The 21,094-nt window shown below is 40.0% G+C and overlaps 1 protein-coding gene across 2 annotated transcripts in view; it reads left to right on the top strand.

Annotated features, from left to right (window-relative positions):
• usp45 (ubiquitin specific peptidase 45) overlaps positions 1-21,094 on the top strand; it is a 130,723-nt gene that overhangs the window by 60,672 nt on the left and 48,957 nt on the right. For both annotated transcript variants that reach the window (XM_067984776.1, XM_067984777.1), the window contains exon 8: positions 3,785-3,915. In XM_067984776.1, the coding sequence (XP_067840877.1) occupies positions 3,785-3,915 (131 nt within the window). The remainder of the gene's footprint in view (positions 1-3,784; positions 3,916-21,094) is intronic.

The following is a 21,094-nucleotide window of genomic DNA, read 5'->3' as shown; positions in this document are numbered from 1 at the left end:
CAGCGTCAAAACTTTTGCACAGCTGGCATCGATCAAAGGACATCTCCCAAGAGGTTCACTGAGCCCTCGAGCACCTTGCTCTGTTACATCAGGTCACACAAAACTTGACACAAGATGTTGCTGCTCATTGGGTGCCCTTTTATTTGGGGCTCATCTCTCTGAGGGCATGGTCACCATTGTAATGGTACCTACCACAAGGATGGATGCTGTTAATCTGGGTGGAAACCAAATCTTTGCCAATTTATTACAGATGTGGATCCATTCTTCTTGCACTCCGTGCAACTCCTGGGGAAGTTGTTTGGGCCCCTGGTGTGTTCACTTTCTGAATGTGTCAAGACTCCTTTGTGAAATCTCCACTTGTATAGCAGGATGCTGTTCATTGAGGAGTTGTCCTCAGTCCTCAGTTATTAAACTCTCAGCTTCCTTAGCTGTCATTTTTCCCACCACTGGAGTTGAGTCAGCAAATTCCCCATCTACACCATGGGGCCATCCAGAATAGCCACTCTGGCCACAGAATGAGAGCACATGTCTCCCAAGAAAGCAGAGAATGATCTGCTGAGGATCATTTGTTTGATCAGGGAGATAAACCTTTTTGACATGTTCAGTGTTAGGGTGGCCATGGGCTCGATGTTACCAGGGCGGCGGGGGGCGCGCCCGGTGAAATCAGTCTGCCCCCCCCGTGCAATCGCAGCCTAATTGGATCCACTTACCTGGTCTTCCGGGTTCCCCTCTGCGCGTCGGGCGGACTGCTCATGCGCAGTAAGCTCTGTCAGCTGGAGGAGCTCTATTTAAAGGGGCAGTCCTCCACTGACAGATGCTGCAAGAAATAGAAAAAATTACAGCATGGAGCAGCCCAGGGGGAAGGCTGCTCCCAGTTTAATGATGCCTCACTCTAGGTATCATTGGATGGGGTGAGGAGGAGGGGGAGGACAGAGATCATCCCCCTGGCGGGCGGGAAGAAGCGGCCTGCCTCTGTCACCAGGAAGGCCTGACTCGAGGTGGCAGAGGAGATCACCTGCACCACCAACATATCGCCCACCTGCATACAGTGCAGGAGGCGCTCCAATGACCTAAGTAGGTCAGCCAAAGTGAGTACACTTACTCATTCCCCTACACTCCATCTGCCACATCACTGTCCCCATCCCACATCTTCTGCACTGCCGACACTACTCTGTCACATCACCCCTCGTACCCACTCAAAGCTCATCCTCATCTTACCTGCACTCACCACGCCAGTACTCATCCCGCCACTACCACTCAACCCAATCCTCATACAATCTCATGGCTCTATCTCATACTCACCCTCTCTTGCATCTCTTTCACAGTTAGCCTCACTCAACCTGCCACTACCTGTGCTGCAGCCACAGGGCATGCATCACATATGTGCAGTAGGCAGCGTAAGGCAAACAAGTCGTGAGCATGAAGGGGATGCACAAGGGTGCTTGAGGGTTTGTCATGGTTTTTACTTCTATTTAATTTCTGAGCAACTCACATTACATATTATATTGGCACCACTACTGCCACGTCTTTGCGAATCTTGTCTGGTTTGTGCAATAATGCCCTTTCCTGAGGATCACAATGAAGACCCACAACTGATGACACCCATTGTGTCACTGCAGAGTGGTGTAGGTGCATTTGCAGGGCTCTTTTATGGAGAGGTCAGCGATGTCCCCGGTGGCACCCTGGAAGGATGCGGAGGAGAAGTTGTTGAGGGCACTGGTGACTTTGACAGCGACAGGTAAGAAGATGGTGCTCGGGCCAACCGGGAGCAACTCAGCATGAAGGAGGCTGCAGATGTACACGACTACATGTCGAGTGACTCTGAGCCTCCGTGTGCACTGCTGCTCAGAGAGGTCCAGGAAGCTGAGCCTCGGTCTGTGGACCCTGTGGCGAGGGTAGTGCCCTCTGCGACGCATCTCTCTCTGCGGTTGCCCTCCCTCCTGCTGTGCAGGTGGATGTGTCACAGCACTGTGTTGTGGAGCTCCACGTGTCAGAGGTGGCTGGTGAGGCTGGTGATGCTGTTCGCTCTCCGAGAAGGTCATGAATGCCGCTACGGCGACCCCCATCCAGAAGATGTACATCTGAGGGGGTCCGCAAGGTCTCTGGACCCTGGGGTAAGTGTGCAAGTTGGTGAATTTTCTTGTCAGGAGGAGGGTGGTGGAGGCCAAACTTTGTCCCAAGTGACAGAGTGGCCTCCTGCAATGAGTGAGGGTCTCTTTTCCCCCCCCGCCCCCCCCCACCAACACCTGTCAAATGGACCTTTGCAGCTGCCACAGGCTGACAGCTGCAACACGTCCATTTGAACTGGAAGTATTTCCCCCAGTATGGGAAACAGTCCCAGTTGTCTATAATATCCCACCCCTCCTCACATATTCCCCTAATCAGGTCAGTTAATGACCTGAAATAGCAAAGTAAATACTTTTAAATGGCACCCCGCTGGCTTTAATTGCCTGCGGGAGTCCCACATGCGGGGGCTGCGCGCGCACGTCAGTGCGTCTGTGGGGAACTCAGAAGTGGGCGGGTTGGAGCCGGGCTCCGGACCCGCTCCAGGGTTCCCCGATTTTCGGAGCCCACCCGCCAGGAACGCACCCGATAGCGGGTGCTAAAATGAAGCCCCTAGAGTTTAAATATTAAAGCCCAAGAAGATCCTGCACTTCAAATCTGTCAAAGACATGATTCTAAGGCTTTTACAGGCTTTATGGTACCTACCTTCCTTTGGGCTGTTGGCAAGGAAGTATGAACTTAAATATGTAAGCAGCCCAGGCTATTAACGAAGATAGATAAGACCTACTAAAACCATCATGTCTCTCCATTGACCTATTGGCACCATTCTAGTGGCTGATTTGGCAGGCATATTCTGATGTCAAGTAATAACAGTAAAGTTTGGTTGGAACAGAGTCCCTCATAATCTGAAATTGCTTCTTCCCCTTTTGTGCTAATAGATTTGTTAGAAAGGAGCATGGGATAGCCCTATTTCTTAGTAATGCTCTGTGATCCACTCTAGAGCAGGAATTTCAAATCTGTGACCCATGGGCCACGTGCCCCTGAGCCGTGGCAATCAACCCTTGAAGCCCAAGTAACTCAGTCCTTTTTGTACTTGTATTTCATATTTGCTGATTTATCCTTTTAATTTTTTGGGTGCCTAGAGATTTGGAAAATGCTGTTCATAGCTTTGTTGCCTCATTGATGGATGAATCCTAAATCAGACACCGAGATCTGTATTATGGAGGTATATTTAAATTAACAAGAACGGGATTAACATTTGGCCCCTGAGGTTCTATGTGGTCCACAAAGATAAAAAGCTTGAACACCCCTGCTCGACAGCAACAGGATTTAATTTGGAGGCACATTTTCGGGGAAGGAAGGGAGATTTGCATGTCGAGCACTTATGGTGCCTGGCAACATCAGCTAAATGAGTGGATATTGTGGGCATCATCTATTATCAAGTCCCTATAAATAAATGTATAAAAGGCACAGTAAGAAATGAGGCCAAGAAAGCATGGATCCCAAGGAAATTTCAAAAATCTTATAAGATTTACTGTCTGAAAATGTATGTCTATATTTAATTCTCTAAGTGTTTGTGGACTCAGAGTTATCATCAGAATTAAACTATTCTCTTGTTCCTTTAACCCCAATCCTCTCTCCTTCCACCCCTGCCCCCCCACCCCCCCCATAACCAAAATAAAATGACTTTACTTACTAAATATTTGTGGTTCCCAATGCAGATAAGAAAGAAAGTAGTGATATACTACTCACAGATGGTTCATTTTTCCTTTTTGCGCAGGATCCATTGATGATAATACTCCCTAGCCCTGGATCTTTGACCTCAGCCGTGTATTTATTCCTTCATAGTATGAAAGAAGCAGGAAAAGGACCACTGGCTCCAAGAATACTTTTCAGCCAGTTGTGTCAGAAGTAAGTGCACCAGTGGAATCCATTTATGTAGTACCTTATCACGTCCTACAGACATCCCAAAGCACTTCATAACCAATTAATTACTTTTCGTGCGTAGTCACTGTTATATAAGCAAACGTGGCAGCCAGTTTACGCACAGCAAGATCCCACAGACAACAAATTAGATATATTGCCGGTTGATTTATTTTTGGCTGTAGTTGAGGGAGGTATGTTGTCTAGGACATGGGAGAACAATTTGCTGTTTTTCAAATAGCGCCATGGGGTAATTTATGTCAACTTGAACAGGCGGACAGGGCCTCAGTTTTAACCTCTCACCTGAAAGACGGTATTCCCAACAATGCAGTACTCCTCAGTATTGCACTGAAGTGTCATCTTATGTTGTGTGCAACCAAGAGCATATGCTCAACCCCAGTAAGGGCTGATCTAAAGCAAATAATGGAATTTAAATCTCAAATATTCGGTGAAGCCATAATTCTGTGTTTCCCCATATTCATTCACCTTTCACATACAAAATGGCTCCAGCCATCACCCTGTAGAAGAAAACCTACTAAGGACACTGAAAAGTAGAATATATAGTCAGGTGGCCTGCCCCACTTTTCCATTTTATGAAACCTTGCTCTAAGCCATGCCTTAGTTAATTCCTTTGTCATCAGCTGTACATCTCTATCTTCTACAGCATCAGAAGTTCAAATATTAATTGGTTTATGTTTTATAGCTCAAATATTTGCAGCCTTGCTACATAAGAGTATTTTTCATTTATTACTTTGTTCACAAAGTTGCGAAGATTTTTTTGGGCAAGGTCACCATCATCATCTCAGGTGGGACTGTGGGGGTGGGTTACATCTTCCACTTTCTTTCACTTTGAAGTTCAGGGCATTGGTTTTCTGGGGACAGGTTGAGGATGTCAAAGGGGCTTTTTGAAAAGTGAAATACAGAACTTATTGCTTTCTTAGGCCACAAGAAAGGTTCCATTAGGGCAGGAAAATTCAAGATTCTGTTTCTACTTTGTAGCTCTTAAAAGTATTGGAAATGTGATGGCATAGGAGGGCCAAATGTTCTTGAACCTAAGTCATTGCCTTTTGAGGCACAGCCTCGCTTAACGTTCTCCTAGTTGGTCTCTATCTTAATCCTCTACAAGCTTCAACTCAACCAAATGTTGAAGCCTATTTCCTCACCCACACTTCCTTCACACTTCCTTCACCCCATCTTCTCCAAGCTCCAGTAGCTCTCTGTGCCCTAGTGAGTTAGAAGTTTACAGCACGACAGGAGGCCATTTGGCCAATCGTATCTGTGCTGGCTCTTTGCTAAAGCAATCCGAAACTTATCCCATTGTCCTGCTCTGTCCCCATAGCCCTGTATCTTCCTATACTTGAAAATGTTTATACTTGCTTTCAAATCCTTCCATGGTCTTGCCCCATGTAACCTTCTTGCTTGCACCTACACACACCCTCTTTTAATACTGGGCTTCTTTTGTCCCTACTCCCAATATTGATGGCTACTTGAACATCCTGCCTAATTCCCTCTGTCTAGCCAACCCCTCCCTGCTTTTAAAATGCTTCTCTTCGACAGTGCTAGCCCCCAACCCTTATTTCTATTTTCTCCATTTTCCCACTTGCTTGGTCCCATAATTTTTCTTCCTTAATGAAAAGCACTTGAGATGTTTTCCTTTATGTGAGCAGCTATAGAGAAAGGCAAGTTATTGCACTTCAGATCTTTGTGCTCCTTCATTCTACTGAAAACTTAACGTGGTCACCCTTCTTCGAATTATCCATGCAATGCAGTGGGGAGAGTGGCTCACTGCAGTTGACTTCAAAGGTGTGTGTTTTCATTTAGGGGTCAGACTCCAATGGGAGATAGTACATTCCTTGACTGTTGAACTGAAATATCACAGAGTGACTTAGTTGCATGAAGTTTTACCAAATGCCTGTCTGAAGTGGCAACCTTTCTAAGACAGCATAAACTGCACATTTAACTATATCTTAAATGGAGATTCATAATCAATCAGGAGGAATCCCAATTGCATTTATCCCAAAACTTGTCTTTTACAGTAGCCTCCTTTTAGCCAAGGTATCTAGCTTCAGCCCTCTTGGCCCTACTTTCCCAGAACCCCTTCACCTTACTATCTTTTAGCTTTTAAAAGCCTTCTCAAAATCTATCTTTTTGACCATGCTTTCAGTCATCTCTGCTAACTCTTCCACTATTGCTTTGTGTCCATTTCTCTTTAAAGCTTCTGGGACATGTTCTACATTAAAGATGGTTTATCAATACAAGTAGAGGCTGCTGTTGTCATTACTGTCCTTCCTCTTCCCAAACTATAAGCAAATATTACTTGCTTCCACTAGTAACCACCTGCATGGTGCCTTATGCAAAGCTGTTATGCCTTCTAAATATTTTTGTACTTTGATCATCTGCACATTCTCCACTGTTTTGAAAATCATTGTCGGTCAAGGGGCATTTGCTCAACAAAGGTCAGAGCATGGAAATCTTGGCTGGGCTGTGATTGCAGCCCTACCATAATCATTAGTTTTAATGAACAGCATGTCTATTATGGAGGGGACAGCTCACATGAAGGGATCTTGTGTACGTTATCAACTTTGATGTAACAATTTCACATTTGGAATATGGGACAATTGCGTAACTTTAAGCAGACATCACAATCACAAACGTTACTTCAGTACTTAATTTGTAGAATCTGAACTGTTCGAAAGATCAGTGTAGATAGCACCATATTACCGAGTACAAATATATTTGCAACATTTCCAACACCACAAATAAATACCGACTACTGGGTCCTACCATTATCGAAGGGGCCTATGCATTTCACATGTACTGCAGCCTTAATTTTTGCCTTGTGGAAAGAATAGCCAACAAAGTGCCATTTTACACACAATATCTGGAGAAAAATGACACATCCTACGATCCAGAAAATCACACCATATGATTTGAAAAATGAGCTACTTGTTACTTCTGATATTTCAGAAACTGGTTCTCCATCTCCCTTTAATTACTTTGCACACTGTTGTCTGATACCATGTATTGGAAGATTTACTTCGTGTACCAGTCTGAGTCAATAAGATTGTCTTGCACTTCAAGTAGCCAATCTCTAATATGCTGGAAAAACATGGATTAGTATGTGATATTTCAAAGAAATGGATTATCATTGGATAAATTTAATGTCAGTGTTTATGAAATTGCAAAATGCATGTTCAGATATTTTGCCTGCTCTGCAATCTCTGTTAAATACTTTGGCTGTGTTCCCATATAATGGACTCTCAGCATGTTCGCGGAATGCTGAAGTGGCATATGGACACAGATTGAACAAAGCTTGCTTGCCCCGCAGGACTACATGCTTCTTGGGGCAGAAAATCTCCACAGTGCCGATCTGTAGGTGTGTTAATTGTTGCACATTGTAATTCACTGTCTGAGAATCACCTGTGGAGACAACTGGGAGGGCAAAATGTAAAAGGAGTCAATAGAGCAAGAAATTGAGTATAAGAAACATATATCATTAGCGAGAAAGTCAGAAAAGTTATTTTCTCCCTATGGATTTATCATATTTTTAGAACAGCTAAATTAATACCATTTTTACTGTAGCTAGTTAAGAGATTTCATGTAAGATGGAAATAAAACTGCAATGAAAAATTTGAAAAATTGTAAGTTTTACAAAAACCAACAACTTCCATTTATATAGGATCTTTAAAGTAGAAAAACATCCCTAGGCGCTTGACAGAAGTGTAATCAGACAAAAAATGTTATCGAACCAAATGCAGAAATGTCAGCACATTTGGTCCTTGGTGTTAGCTCCACATTTGAGTCTGTGACTCCAAATCCCATTTCCTTGCTTTCTCCTTGCATGCTTCAATATTTTTCTTCAAATGCACAATTCCTTTTTAAATGCTGTGATGTGACTTGGCTTCAATAGCCACTTGAGTTGAAGCATTCCAAATACTTACAACCCTTAATAGATGTGGGGAAAATAGTATGCAAAAAGACAATTAATGGGCAAAAAATGTTATCCATAGATCCCCACTTTTTGCAATAAAGTTAATTTTAAACTAGATTTAAATAAAGAATTAATATTAAGATAACATCTCTTACTGCTTCTTTAAATGTTATTTTTCAATCTTTTTTTTAAACATCTCCAATACCAGGTGTTCATTTTAAGCCCGGAATAGTTTGCAGTATGCAGTTTTTATATAATGAGAGAGAACATCTTCAAAATTGTGCAGCTCTTCGTCAGAAACGTGCAAGGATAGTCAACATTTTTTGTGTCTGTGCATATATTTCCTTCATTAATTAATGTCATTTCTTCCTTCTGTGCAGCAAGGACATCTGCTGCCTAAGGATCTGTGAGTGTAGCAGTGAAAGTAACTAGTGTCTGACATCAGCTGAGCAACAGTCCTGAGTGGATGACATCCCAAGCCAATAATCTTTTCTAATTGCCCAGCGGTGTCTTCCACTTGGGACTTTAGCCCTTAGGAAGAAAGCTACAGTTGTAGGTAACAGTCCTTTCTGGTCAGGTGACATGCGAGTCTGTGACATTTAAAACAATAGCAGCCTAAATGTAGGATTATTTAGTCCTAGTAATATGTGTTTCCTTTGGCTGCTGTACTACAGTTGTCAGTTATAAGCTACATTTATATTACAGCTTAGATCTTGAGAGAATGAGTTAACAGCACTGTTCTCCCATACTTAGTTGCGGATAGCTGCACTTGGGTCTTGCTATTTGCACGTGGGCAGACGAACATTTTTGCCCTTGTGCGTGAATGAAAGTGTGATGCCATAACATCGTTACCAAAATGTGATGCTGCTGCCACCAGACCAATGCACTTACTGACTCTAAGAAGACTGGCAGCAGTCAAGAACATCCAGCTTTTTAATTTTAAAAAATCTGACAAATTTATCTTGATGTTGCAGGCAGCAGCTAAAGACCAATATGAAAGCATTAGTTGTTCCCTTATTTTGTATTTCTTGTGAGTTCTATAAGAGATGCATGCAATATGCGTTTGTTTTATTTTGAGTGGCTATGAGCTCGCCTTGAAAATCCCTATTTACCAGTGTGTACTGTATGTGTGTGGGGTAAGGGGTATGGTTGAGAAAAAGAAGTATTTAAATACATTTTTATCTATTGACTGTCAAATATTATTGTTTTCTTAGCACTCCAAGCTCTAGGCAATGTTCTGTGTAATTTCATGCCATTCAATGTTTCGTATGGTAGATAAAATATTTTAGTGATGCAAACATGCTTAACTATTGCTACATAAATAGCCAAATTTTGCAGTTAAAATGCATTTTACCATAGTTGAATTTGTTGGCTTTTCTTTCTATTCTTGGTGTCATTTTGTGTGTACATGCTATATTGTACATATATATTGTTGGAGGGAGCAGTCTCATTTGGGCCAAATTTCCTTTTTCATTAAATAATAGTTCTTCTGCATTTGTTTTGTTAATAAAATGCAGAAACATGTTGTTATGACAGTTATTTCTGCACTGAACATTGTTTTGTCCATGACTCATTTTGTTCCAGTGTTCTTGTGCTAAATCTGCATTCAACCCCAAAATTGGGTACAGTGAAGTTAACTTCTAAATGTTGCATATTTTATATGCAATATAGGAACATAAGAACAGGAGTAGGCCTTTCAGCCCCTCGAGCCCGCTCTGCCATTTGATAAGATCATGGCTGATCTATGATCTAACTCCATATACCTGCCTTTGGCCATATCCCTTAATACCTTTGGTTGGCAAAAAGCTATCTATCTCAAATTTAAAATTAGCAATTGAGCTGGCATCAATTGCTGTTTGTGGAAGAGAGTTCCAAACTTCTACCACCCTTTGTGTGTAGAAGTGTTTTCTAATCTCACTCCTGAAAGTTCTGGCTCTTAATTTTTAGACTGTACCTCCTAGTCCTAGAATCCCCAACCAGTGGAAATAGTTTTTCTCTATCCACCCTATCTGTTCCCCTTAATATCTTATAAACTTCGATCAGATCACCCCTTAACCTTCGAAACTCTAGAGAATACAACCCCAATTTGTGTAATCTCTCCTCGTAACTTAACCCTTGAAGTCCAGATATCATTCTAGTAAACCTATGCTGCACTCCCTCCAAGGCCAAGATGTCCTTCCGAAGGTACGGTGCCCAGAACTGTTCACAGTACTCCAGGTGCGGTCTAACCAGGGTTTTGTATAGCTGCAGCATAACTCCTGCCCCCTTGTACTCAAGTCCTCTAGATATAAAGGCCAGCATTCCATTAGCCTTATTTATTATTTTCTGCACCTGTTCATGACACTTCAATGATCTATGTACCTGAACCCCAAGTCCCTTTGGACATCCACTGTTTTTAATTTTTTACCATTTAGAAAGTACCCTATTCTATCCTTTTTTGATCCAAAGTGGATGACCTCACATTTGTCTACATTGAATTCAATTTGCCACAGTTTTGCCCATTCACCTAATCTATCAATATTGCTTTGTAATTTTATGTTTTCATCAACACTGCTTACAATGCCACCAATCTTTGTGTCATCGGCAAACTTAGATATGAGACTTTCTATGCCTTCATCTTAGTCGTTAATAAATATTGTCCCTGCGGGACTCCACTAGTCACATCCTGCCAATGTGAGCACCTACCCATTATCCCTACTCTCTGTCGCCTTTTGCTCAGCCAACTTCCTAACTAAGTCCGTACTTTTCCCTCGATTCCACTGGCTTCTGTCTTAGCTAACAGTCTCTTACGTGGGACTTTATCAAATGCCTTCTGGAAGTCCATATAAATAACATCCACTGACATTCACCTGTCCACTACTTTAGTCACCTCTTCAAAAAATTCAATCAGGTTCGTCAGGCACGACCTACCTTTCACAAATCCATGCTGGCTCTTTCTGATTAATTGAAAATTTTCGAGGTGTTCAGTCACCCTATCCTTAATTATAGACTCCAGCATTTTCCCCACAACAGATGTTAGGCTAACTGGTCTATAATTCCCTGGTTTCCCTCTCGCTCCTTTCTTAAAAAGCAGAGTAACACATGCAATTTTCCAATCTAGAGGGACGGTTCCTGAATCTAGAGAACTTTGAAAGAATATAGTTAGGGCATCTGCAATGTGCTCACCTACTTCCTTTAAAACCCTGGGATGGAAACCATCTGGTCCTTGGGATTTGTCACTCTTTAGTGCTATTATTTTCTTCATTACTGTTGTTTACTTATATTAATTTTATTGAGTCCCTGTCCCCGATTCAATATTAGTTTTCTTGGGATTTCTGGCATGCTATCCTCTTTTTCTACTGTAAATTATTCAACATGTCCGCCATTTCCCATTGTCAATGACAATATCCCCACTTTTAGTTTTTAAGGGGCCAACACTGCTCCTGACCACCCTCTATAGATTAATTTTAATACCAGATTTAATAATCTCTTCCCATTTAGCTCACAAAAAGCATGTTTATTTGGGAGACTACAAATCTAGTGAGAATCATCTTTGCATCTCCAGTATTCAAAAATAATTTACTTGATTTTTTTTCAGAAAATATTTGATACCTATAAAGGTTGAGATTCATGAAATTAATATCACATTATTTTGAATGAAACTGGCTTGTTAGTAGAAAAAAATTAATCATAATGGAAATAGCTCTGAATGGCGGCAGTAACTAGTGAAATTCTGCATAGTTCTGTTCTGGTTTCCCTGCTGCTCGGATTATTAAGAAAGACTTAGAGGATAGTAAGAAACTCTAGCACTTATATTTTTGTGGGATATTATAGATAATATATATCAAAAGTACTTCATGTGCAATGAATTATGTTGAGGTGCAGTGACTTCAAAGGCAAGTGCGACAACAGTTTTATGCACAGCGAGATCTCGTAACCTGCAGTGAAATGCAGGTCCAGTTAATCCATTTTGGTGGTATTTGAGGGAGGACAGCAAAAGCACTCTTCCCTTTGAACAGTTCCTTAGGATCCCTTAATGTCCACTGGAACAGGCAGATGGGACCTCAGTTTAACGTCTCAACTGAATGACAACTCTCATGCAGTACCCCCTCAGTCCTGCATTGCACTGTTTGCCTAGATTATGTTCTCAGGCTCTTGGGTGAGGTGGTGGTGGTGGAGAGCGGTTTGAACCCACATCTTTCTGACTCAGGTGCTTCTTACTACTTGCAATATAAAATTTGCCGATGATACCAAGCTATGTGGCCAGGTAATGAGTACAAGATAAACAACATACAAAAAAGATCAGGACCAATTAAGCAGATGTGCTAAGGGCTGGAAGATGAATTTTAATGTACGTATATAAATGTATGGTAGTGCCTGTTGGAATAGGAAACAGTAAGCATGCGCATGTAAGGGTGTTCCCCAACAATGGGTGGAAAAGAAAAAGGGGGTGGTAGTTAGTGATCATTCAGTGGATGCTTCCAATCAGTCTGGAACTATTAGCTGTAAAGCTTATCAAATAGTAGGTTGCATCTCAAAGCCAGTAATTTGAAAGTATTTTTTCTAATCTTGTGTAGATCACAAGAGAAGTCACATTTGTGTGAAATGACATTGATGCATTGGCGAGGACACTGAGAGGAATGTCCAGGATGTGGGGCTATAAGTTCTTGGCAGAGATGTTCACTGGAGAAAGGAATATTCAAGGGAGTCAGAATTCAGGTCTTTAAAATGTTGAGGCATAGACGATGCAGATATAAGCAACCTATTAGATGACGAGCACAACATTTTCAGGAGGAAGGCTGGTTCAAGTTTACTTCTAGCAACAAAGGTTACCAACACAGTGATTCTACAGCCAGCATCAAATGAGGAGAATTGAGTTTAAAAAAAACTTGTGTTGCTGTGTTTTTGGAAATTATTCTGCAAAAATAGAAGAATCCAACTTCAAGGCTGTTCTCTATCATTTCTTCTGTTTGCCCATTGGGCCTCTTACCACTAGGATATGAACTAGATATCACGTCTGGAGTATCTAATTAGCAGGTCAAGCATTAAAATACTGCATAGAATATATACAGATTAACATATTGCACTCTGCTATCTCCCTGGTATCTCTTCTAAATTTACAGTCTTCAATGTGTGGTGCTCTGGAGTATAAAATTATTTTTACCAAGTCAGATACTGGAGCTTGGATCTCCATTCCAATCATCTTTTAAGACTTGCTCCCCTTTAGGTGGTCAACTGTTCATATTTAGTACCTGGGAGTAGGGATTCGTTGGGATCTATTTGTCCTCTATTGATATAACTGTCTGTTGTTAAAGCAAGATAAGTATCTTTCTAAGGATTTTTGTACCTTTTTCAAATATGCACCTTGTAGGTGCTAGGGTTGTTTCATTATCCAGTTCCTACTAAAGGATTAAAAAAAAAACTTTTAAGCTGATTTGGTGATTGTGGAGGAAATTTCTCTGCCTACCTGTCGTCTCATATTTTAGGCTGCTTGGATGCAGTATCTTAAAGTGGGAATGCAATCTGAACGGTTGATTATAGAATGCTGCTGATCCCAATTGCGGATCTTCTGTTTAGTTACAGCTCTGTGATTTCACACAATGGTTAGGTTACATTGCCTTTTGTGGGCCAGAATCAGAGTTTGACAAAGTATTTGCTCTTAATTTCAGGTTGCTTTTATTTTTATACTTGTTCTTGAAACTTGTTTTGGTAGAGAGGAATTTCCATGCACCACTATTTCTACTGCTCCATTGTGTGTCTGGAGCTGTTCTCTGCTACTTAATGCTGAGACCCAGAGTGCAAACTTGTGAGACCGGCTCCCCAAGCTTATCTTGCTGAAACCAGTGGCCTTAACCAACATCATATTTGTAGGCCTTTATTTTCTAGGATTTGTGATGCAGTTAGCTTGCTGACAGAAGTATAATTGTGTGTCTGCCTTCAGCTGCACTCTTATAAAATTGCCTTCATATACACTTTGGATATTTCTCTCTAGGTTCACAAAGGGAGGGGTGGTCAAAACCCTAAAAATTGCAGTGTGTGTTTCTTGGGATGGTAGGGGGTGATATTGGGGGCAATTGGTGACCGTCAGTTCCTTCAGTTACAATGCTCTCTCTAAGAATCTCCAATTATATAAATTATGATGCCCTTGATGGCAGTAGAGTCTTCCTTCTTCTAATAAAACATAGGTAGTCTCTATGTTTTACTTGTTTTTTTAAAATTCTTTTATCTAGTAATCTTCAGTTTAATTAAAATGCTTTGGTGTGGGATCTAGATGTAGTGAATTCAAAGGAGGATTTTGGTATTTGTTCCACAATATTTTGGGTCACTATTGTTAATAGCTGAGATCCCAATTGAAGAGAACTCATAGCAAGTTTTTCACATTGGAAGAAATGTACAAATGGTGCATGGTGTTTCACCAGACTGCTGTTGGGTGTGAGGAAATAGGTACCTTGGTCCATATCTTTTGTGCCTGATGACAAGAATATTGAGAGAGGACTCTTCTGTTTTTAGGATGAAGGGTGTATTTTTTGACTGCAACTATCACATTTTCCTCATTTTACCAGTTAAGGCTTCATTCGACAGCAGTCTGTCCGATTTATACATTTTTACTGCCTTTTTGTGATAAATGATGAATCTGACACCTGCAGTGTTAATCTGAACGTTATGGAAGATAATGGTTGGAAGGAGTTATGCATTCCTTTTAGGTGAACTAGGAGAAATCTTTCAAACTGTGGACCTCATTCCTTGACTGTTCATTAGCCTTTGCAGCAGGTCCACAAGTATTTTGGTCGATGAGCGATTTCTGGAACTGATTTTGACTGATTTATAGGTTTATCAGAGGGATGTGAGGCTTCTTTCAGTGTATCGTTCTTTCCTATGCCACATGTCATGCATATTATATCTGATCCAACTGATGTTCACTGACATTGCGCATATACTTGCTAATTACATAACTATTGCAGTGAAATATTTAGTGCATAAGGTAATAGTTGTAATTATTAAAACTTGAAACTTAAAAAAAATTCTCAGCACTTTATTAATACTCATGCGATACAGCATTTTTCCTGTAACAAATGTACTGTATCATATTTTTGTTTGAAAAGTTATACCTTCTGCAGTGTGTAAGAGTTCTTTGGATGTGTTAAAGTTAGTGGTTTCTGCAGTGGGATAGGCTGTTTTTGTAATAGGCTGCTTAGCGTCTGGTACTAATCCATCCGCTGTTAATTTTGTTAGTGTTACAGCTGGCAAACGTTATGTTGGGGCAGATTGTGTACATTGCTACAGGGCCCTTCTGTTTGTTTTCCACTATACTGAATTTTAGGATTGCTGACTTCTGACTGATCAGATGAACAAGTGATTGACACATCAATTAGGCAGTAAGCACATTTTATAAAGGTTACACAATTATTTCTGTTGACCATGGCTCCTTGTGTTTTTCTGCTGAATGGGGCTTTATAGTACATTTGTCTTCACATCTGAAATAGAATTTCTTTTAAATGCTTAAGTTACTAATCTGACTTTGAATATATTATAATTACTGTATATTGCTATGGTTTTTCTTCTTTCTCTTCTTTTTCTTTCGTTTTCTGCTGTTCTCTTTCCTTTTCTTATTTCTTGCTCATTTTCTCATCACAGTAATTTTAAACTGACTAGTCTTGATTTTAAATATACCATGCTTTTTTTTCATCAGTTACTCATTCTGAAAATAATTTGTGTTCTGTTCACCATTCTGTAAACACTGATCTGATCATAACCTATGATATTTCTACCAAGCTTGAAAAGTTTATTTCTTGCCAGTCTTTTTGTGGTACATTTTTAATTGTACTTTGGATGGGGAAAGGTTGGATGATGTGGAAGAACAGAGAGATTTGGGTTTCAGGTTCACAAGATATTAAAAGCAACACCTCAAATGGATAAGGACATAAAATAAGCTAATGGAATACTGGGTACTATGGCAAGAGATATAGAATTTAGAGTCGAGATGTAATAATAAATCTACATAAAACCTTATACAGTTGGAACTAGAATATGGGGACATAGATATAAAATTAAATGTAAGAGATTTGGGATGAAAAGCAGGAGAAACATTTTTTACACATGGATTTGAGGTTGTGGATTGCACTACTGGAATTAGTGATTGAAGCAGAGACCATGTCAACATTTATAAATAGGTTTGACGGATTGTTGAAGGAAAGGAAGATAAAGGGATAAGCGACCAGAGAGAGCACATGGGATTAGGACTACTGCTTGCGTTCAGGATAAACACTAACATGGACTGATTGGCTGAACAGCCTGTTACTGTATTGTAATTTCTATATAAAAGTGGTTGTCATTGGAATTATCACTGCAGTAAAATATGAATTTAAATTGCCTCGCCTTATAAATTTAGCAAGAATTTTAAAAATATATTGATGAATTTTAACCAACCTTTTTATGTGATTCTTTTATCTGGTTTAATTTTTCTTTTTAAAGTGCTTAAAGCAAGTGTATCTATAACCACTGAATTGCTCATAACTTGAAATTAATTATTTCCACTCATCAGACTTCTAATTTCTTTAAATTAGTCCACTGAACATAATGCCTGTTTCATAAAACACTGGGGATCTGAGTACCTTTATTAAAAATTCATAATGTTTTCTAAATTTCTGATTTTTTAAAGATCCATGTGATTCCCTAACAGCAAATTTTATTAACTTTCTGATAATTTTGATGCTTCTGCTGATAAAAACAGTAAATTGGTGATTACTGGAAAACTCTTTGTCTATCCAGTTAATTCATCATATATTTTGCCACAATTTGGATAGTTCAGGTAGACTTTTTTCTTTAATTTTAAAAATTATTTTGATAAGTGTGTATTTATCTTAACCTCAAACACATGTAAGTATAGCTAAAAGTAACCATAGAACTTGGGGAAAATGTTGTTATGTCTGTAGGGCATGAGCGATCCAGATTGACTTAAATTTATTCACATAAGAAAAAACTATTTCTCACTGTCCCTATTTTTCTGTTAACTACAACGCAGCATGTCAGGTGTTGTAATTTAAATACATGGCAACAACACAGAGCAAACTTTGCAACAAGAAAAAACATGGAACTTCAACCTCAGTATTTAATGTAGTTTCTCCAAGGTGTCAACGGATCTTCCACCAAAGTTACAGCGAATGTTTAGGAGAACCCCTGTGGAAATCCAACCCCAATATTTCTAATGTACCTGAAAACTGGTGGAGTGCCTGCTCATTCTAGCCCCATCCTCCTGCTTCCTTCTGCCCACAGGTCTTCCAGTCCCCTTAGTTGCTGCCTTTCTTGGCCTAACACCTCCCAGCAAAAGCTCTTGTGCAATTTCTCAGTAATCCAAATTAAGTAACTTAAAATTAACAGGAGTAGACTGTAACTGTTGGTTTGGGAGGAAAAGCAAACAAATAATTGTGGATTGTTGCTCAGTATTAAAACACAATGTTAATTTACTGTGATTGCAGCAATCAGAAACTTGCTTTGCTTGTTCAGTATTGGTGTTTCATCTTCTGTGAAACTAATCCATAACATGAATTTAAGGATGTCATTGTGCAATAGATACCAGTATCTCTTTTGTGCCATGTATTCTTGACAGATCTGAGTTGGCTACACATAGCACTGTATCCAGAATCAAACGAGTTCTGCACATATTGTTCTGCTTACCAGTGGGTTCATTTGTAATGTTAGGAGAAAGCCAGTGGAAGCATCAGCATCTACTAACCAGTATAGAGCAAAAGAGGTGTGAGACAGGCTTGCACCTGCTGGCTACATGTCTGGGAATCAGATGAAAAAGAAAGAGAATGAAAGAAAGAACCTTTCACATCCTTCATAGCCAATGAAGTACTTTTGAAGTGTATGTCATAATACACTGTGTTATAATATAAGCAAACAGGACAGCATATTTGTGTATAGCAAGATCCCACATATGGCAATGAGATAAATGACACGATAATCAGGTAGTGATGTTGGTTGAGGGACACCAGGAGAACTCCCCTGCTCTTCGAATAGTGCCATGGAATCTTTTACATCTACCTAGGACAGCAGACGGGGGCTCAACAACTAAGTTGGATTGCCACTCTTGATTTGATGCCCAATCAATTCAGGCCAAATTAATTTTTTGTATGCTGTCAGAGTTTGGAAGCAAAACCAGGAAGGATGAGTGCACAACACTAGTTGTAGTATATTTCCAATTTTGTTTTAAAGATAGGGTTTGGGAAAAACATTTTTAATGGTCAGCCATAGAGAACATATTTAATCCATCAGTGACAGTGACAAAGGAGCTGTTCATTTGAAATTAAACTTATACATTAAAGTAAATAAGCAGAGGGTGCAATTGCAATATTAGCAATTCAACCTTCAGTGATGGCAACTTGAATATATTTCTTTTACTTATAACTTTAAGCTACCAACAAGATACTGAAAATTATAATGTCAATAATTGTGCAGCAAAAATTATTCCAGTAATTATTCTGTAATGTGTACTGAGGTAATCCATGACACTAATATCCATAATTATAAATTCATAGAATCATAGAAATTTACTGCACAGAAGGAGGCCATTCAGCTCATCGTGTCTGTGCGGCCGAGAAAGAGCTATCCAGCCTAATCCCACTTTCCAACTCTTGGCCTGTAGCCTTGTAGGTTATGGCACTTCAAGTGGATATCCAAGTACTTTTTAAATGCTATGAGGGTTTCTGCCTCTACTACCCTTTCAGGCAGTGAGTTCCAGACCCCCACCACCCTCTGGATGAAAACATTTCTCCAACTCCCCTTTAATCCTTCTACCAATTAATTTAAATCTACGCCCCCTGGTTATTGACCTCTCTGCTAAGGGAAATAGGTCCTTCCTTTCCACTCTATCTAGGCCCCTCATAATTTTATACACCTCAATTAAATTTCCCCTCAGCCTCCTCTGTTCCTAAGAAAACAACCCCAGCCTATCCAATCTTTCCTCATAGGTAAAATTCTCCAGTCCTTGCAACATCCTCGTAAATCTCCTCTGTACCCTCTCTAGTGCAATCGCATCTTTCCTGTAATGTGGTGACCAGAACTGTACGCAGTTCTCTAGCTGTGGCCTAACTAGTGTTTTATACAGTTCTAGCATAACCTCCCTGCTCTTATATTCTATGACTTGGCTAATAAAGGAAAGTATTCCATATGCCTTCATAACCACCTTATCTACCTGTCCTGCTACCTTCAAGGATCTGTGGACTTGCACTCCAAAGTCCCTCTGTTCTTCTACACTTCTCAGTAGTCTCCCATTTATTGTGTATTCCCATGCCTTGTTTGCCCTCCCCAAATGCATTACCTCACACTTCTCCAGATTGAATTCCATTTGCCACTTTTCTGCCCACCTGACCAGTCCTTTGCTATCTTCCTGCAGTCTACAGCTTTCCTCCTCACTATCAACCACATGGCCAATTTTTGTATCATCTGCAAACTTCTTAGTCACGCCCCCTACACTCAAGTCTAAATCATTGATATATACCACAAAAAGCAAGGGACCTAGTACTGAGCCCTGCTGCACCCCATTGGAAACTGCCTTCCAGTCACAAAAACACCCATCGACCATTACCCTTTGCTTCCTGCCACGGAGCCAATTTTGGATCCAACTTGCCACCTTCTTATGAGCTGCATTTTAATCTGAGTGAGTGAGAGTTGAGAAACTGGGTGGCTCGGTGGGTTAGAAACTGGCCTTTCACCTCTGTAACTTGGGTTCAAATCAATCCCAGACTATTGAGGGTCCTATGTGAAATGAGCTTGAGCTTGGGCTCATTTCACTATATGAGAGAGATTAAGAGGACATCTAATAGAAGTGTTCACAATTGAGGGACTTTCTGAATATAAATGCGAAAAAACTACTTCACACTAGTCAGTAAATAGTTGGCATAAATTTCATTTCATCTAAAGTTTTTTTTTCGTGCAAAGGGTTGTTAGGATATGGAATGACATAAGAAACAGAGCTCGAAGCAAAATCCATTCTAGCTTTAAAAGGAAAGTGTGAATATTTAAAAAAAGAAAACATTAAAATATTACAGGAGCATGTAACAAGGGTAATGCAATAATCATGGACTTCAATCTTCATATAGACTGGCCATACCAAATTGGCAAAAGTAGTTTGGATGACAAGTTCGTGGAATGCATTCGAGAGAGTTTTCTAGAACTGTGTATCGAGGAACCAACTAGGGAACAGGCTATTTTGGATCTAGTCTCATGAAATGAGTCAGGGTTAATTAGTAATTTTATAGTTAAGGATCCTTTGGGGCAGAGTGATCATAATATGATAGAATTTCATCTTGAGTTTGAGAGTGATTATAGTTAAGTCCAAAACTAGAGTCTTAAATTTAAACAAAGCCAATTGCGTAGGTATGAGGGGCGAGTTGGCTAAGGTAGATTGGGAAATTAGATGAAAAGATATGACTGTAGATAAGCAATGGTGAACATTTAAAGAAATAATTCATAATTCTCAATGAATATACATTCCCTTAAGGAATAAAAACTCCATGGGAAAAGTGAACCAACCATGGCTAACTAGAGAAATTAAGGGTCGTATTAGATTAAAAGAAGATGCTTACAATGTTGCTAAAAAGAGTAGTAAGCCTGAGGATTGGGAGGATTTTAGAAATCAGCAGAGGATGACCAAGAAATTAAAAGGGAGAAAATAGAATATGAGAGCAAACTAGGAAGAAATATAAAAATAGATTGTAAAAGCTGCCACAAATATGTAAAAAGGATGAGAGTAGCGAAAGTAAACTTGGGTCTGTTCGAGGCAGGGACAGGAGAAATTTTAATGGGGACTAAGGAAGTGGCAGAGACGTTAAACAAATATTTTGTATCTCTTCTTGGTAGAAGAGACAAAAAACATACCGGAAATAGTGGGGAACCAAGGGTTTAATAAGAGTGAGGAACTTAAAGTAATTAAGATCACTAAAGAAAAAATACTGGAGAAATTAATGGGACTAACAGCTGACAAATTCCCTTACTTGGTGGCCCACATCCTAGGGTTTTAAAAGAGCTGGCTGCAGAGATAATGGATGCATTGGTTGTGATCTTCCAAAATTCACTAGATTCTAGAACGATCCCCATGGATTAGAAGGTAGCAAATGTAACCCCGCTATTCAAAAAAGGAGGGAGAGAGAAAACACAGAACTATAGGCCAGTTAGCCTGACATCGGTAGTAGGGAAAATGTTAGAATCTATTATTTAAGACAAAGTAATAGGGCACTTAGAAAATCATAATATGAT

The sequence above is a fragment of the Heptranchias perlo genome, chromosome 5, assembly GCF_035084215.1.
Source record: "Heptranchias perlo isolate sHepPer1 chromosome 5, sHepPer1.hap1, whole genome shotgun sequence".
Lineage (NCBI taxonomy): Eukaryota > Metazoa > Chordata > Chondrichthyes > Hexanchiformes > Hexanchidae > Heptranchias > Heptranchias perlo.
The sequence above is the reverse complement of the archived record's forward strand: the minus strand, read 5'-3'. Positions and strand labels throughout refer to the sequence as shown.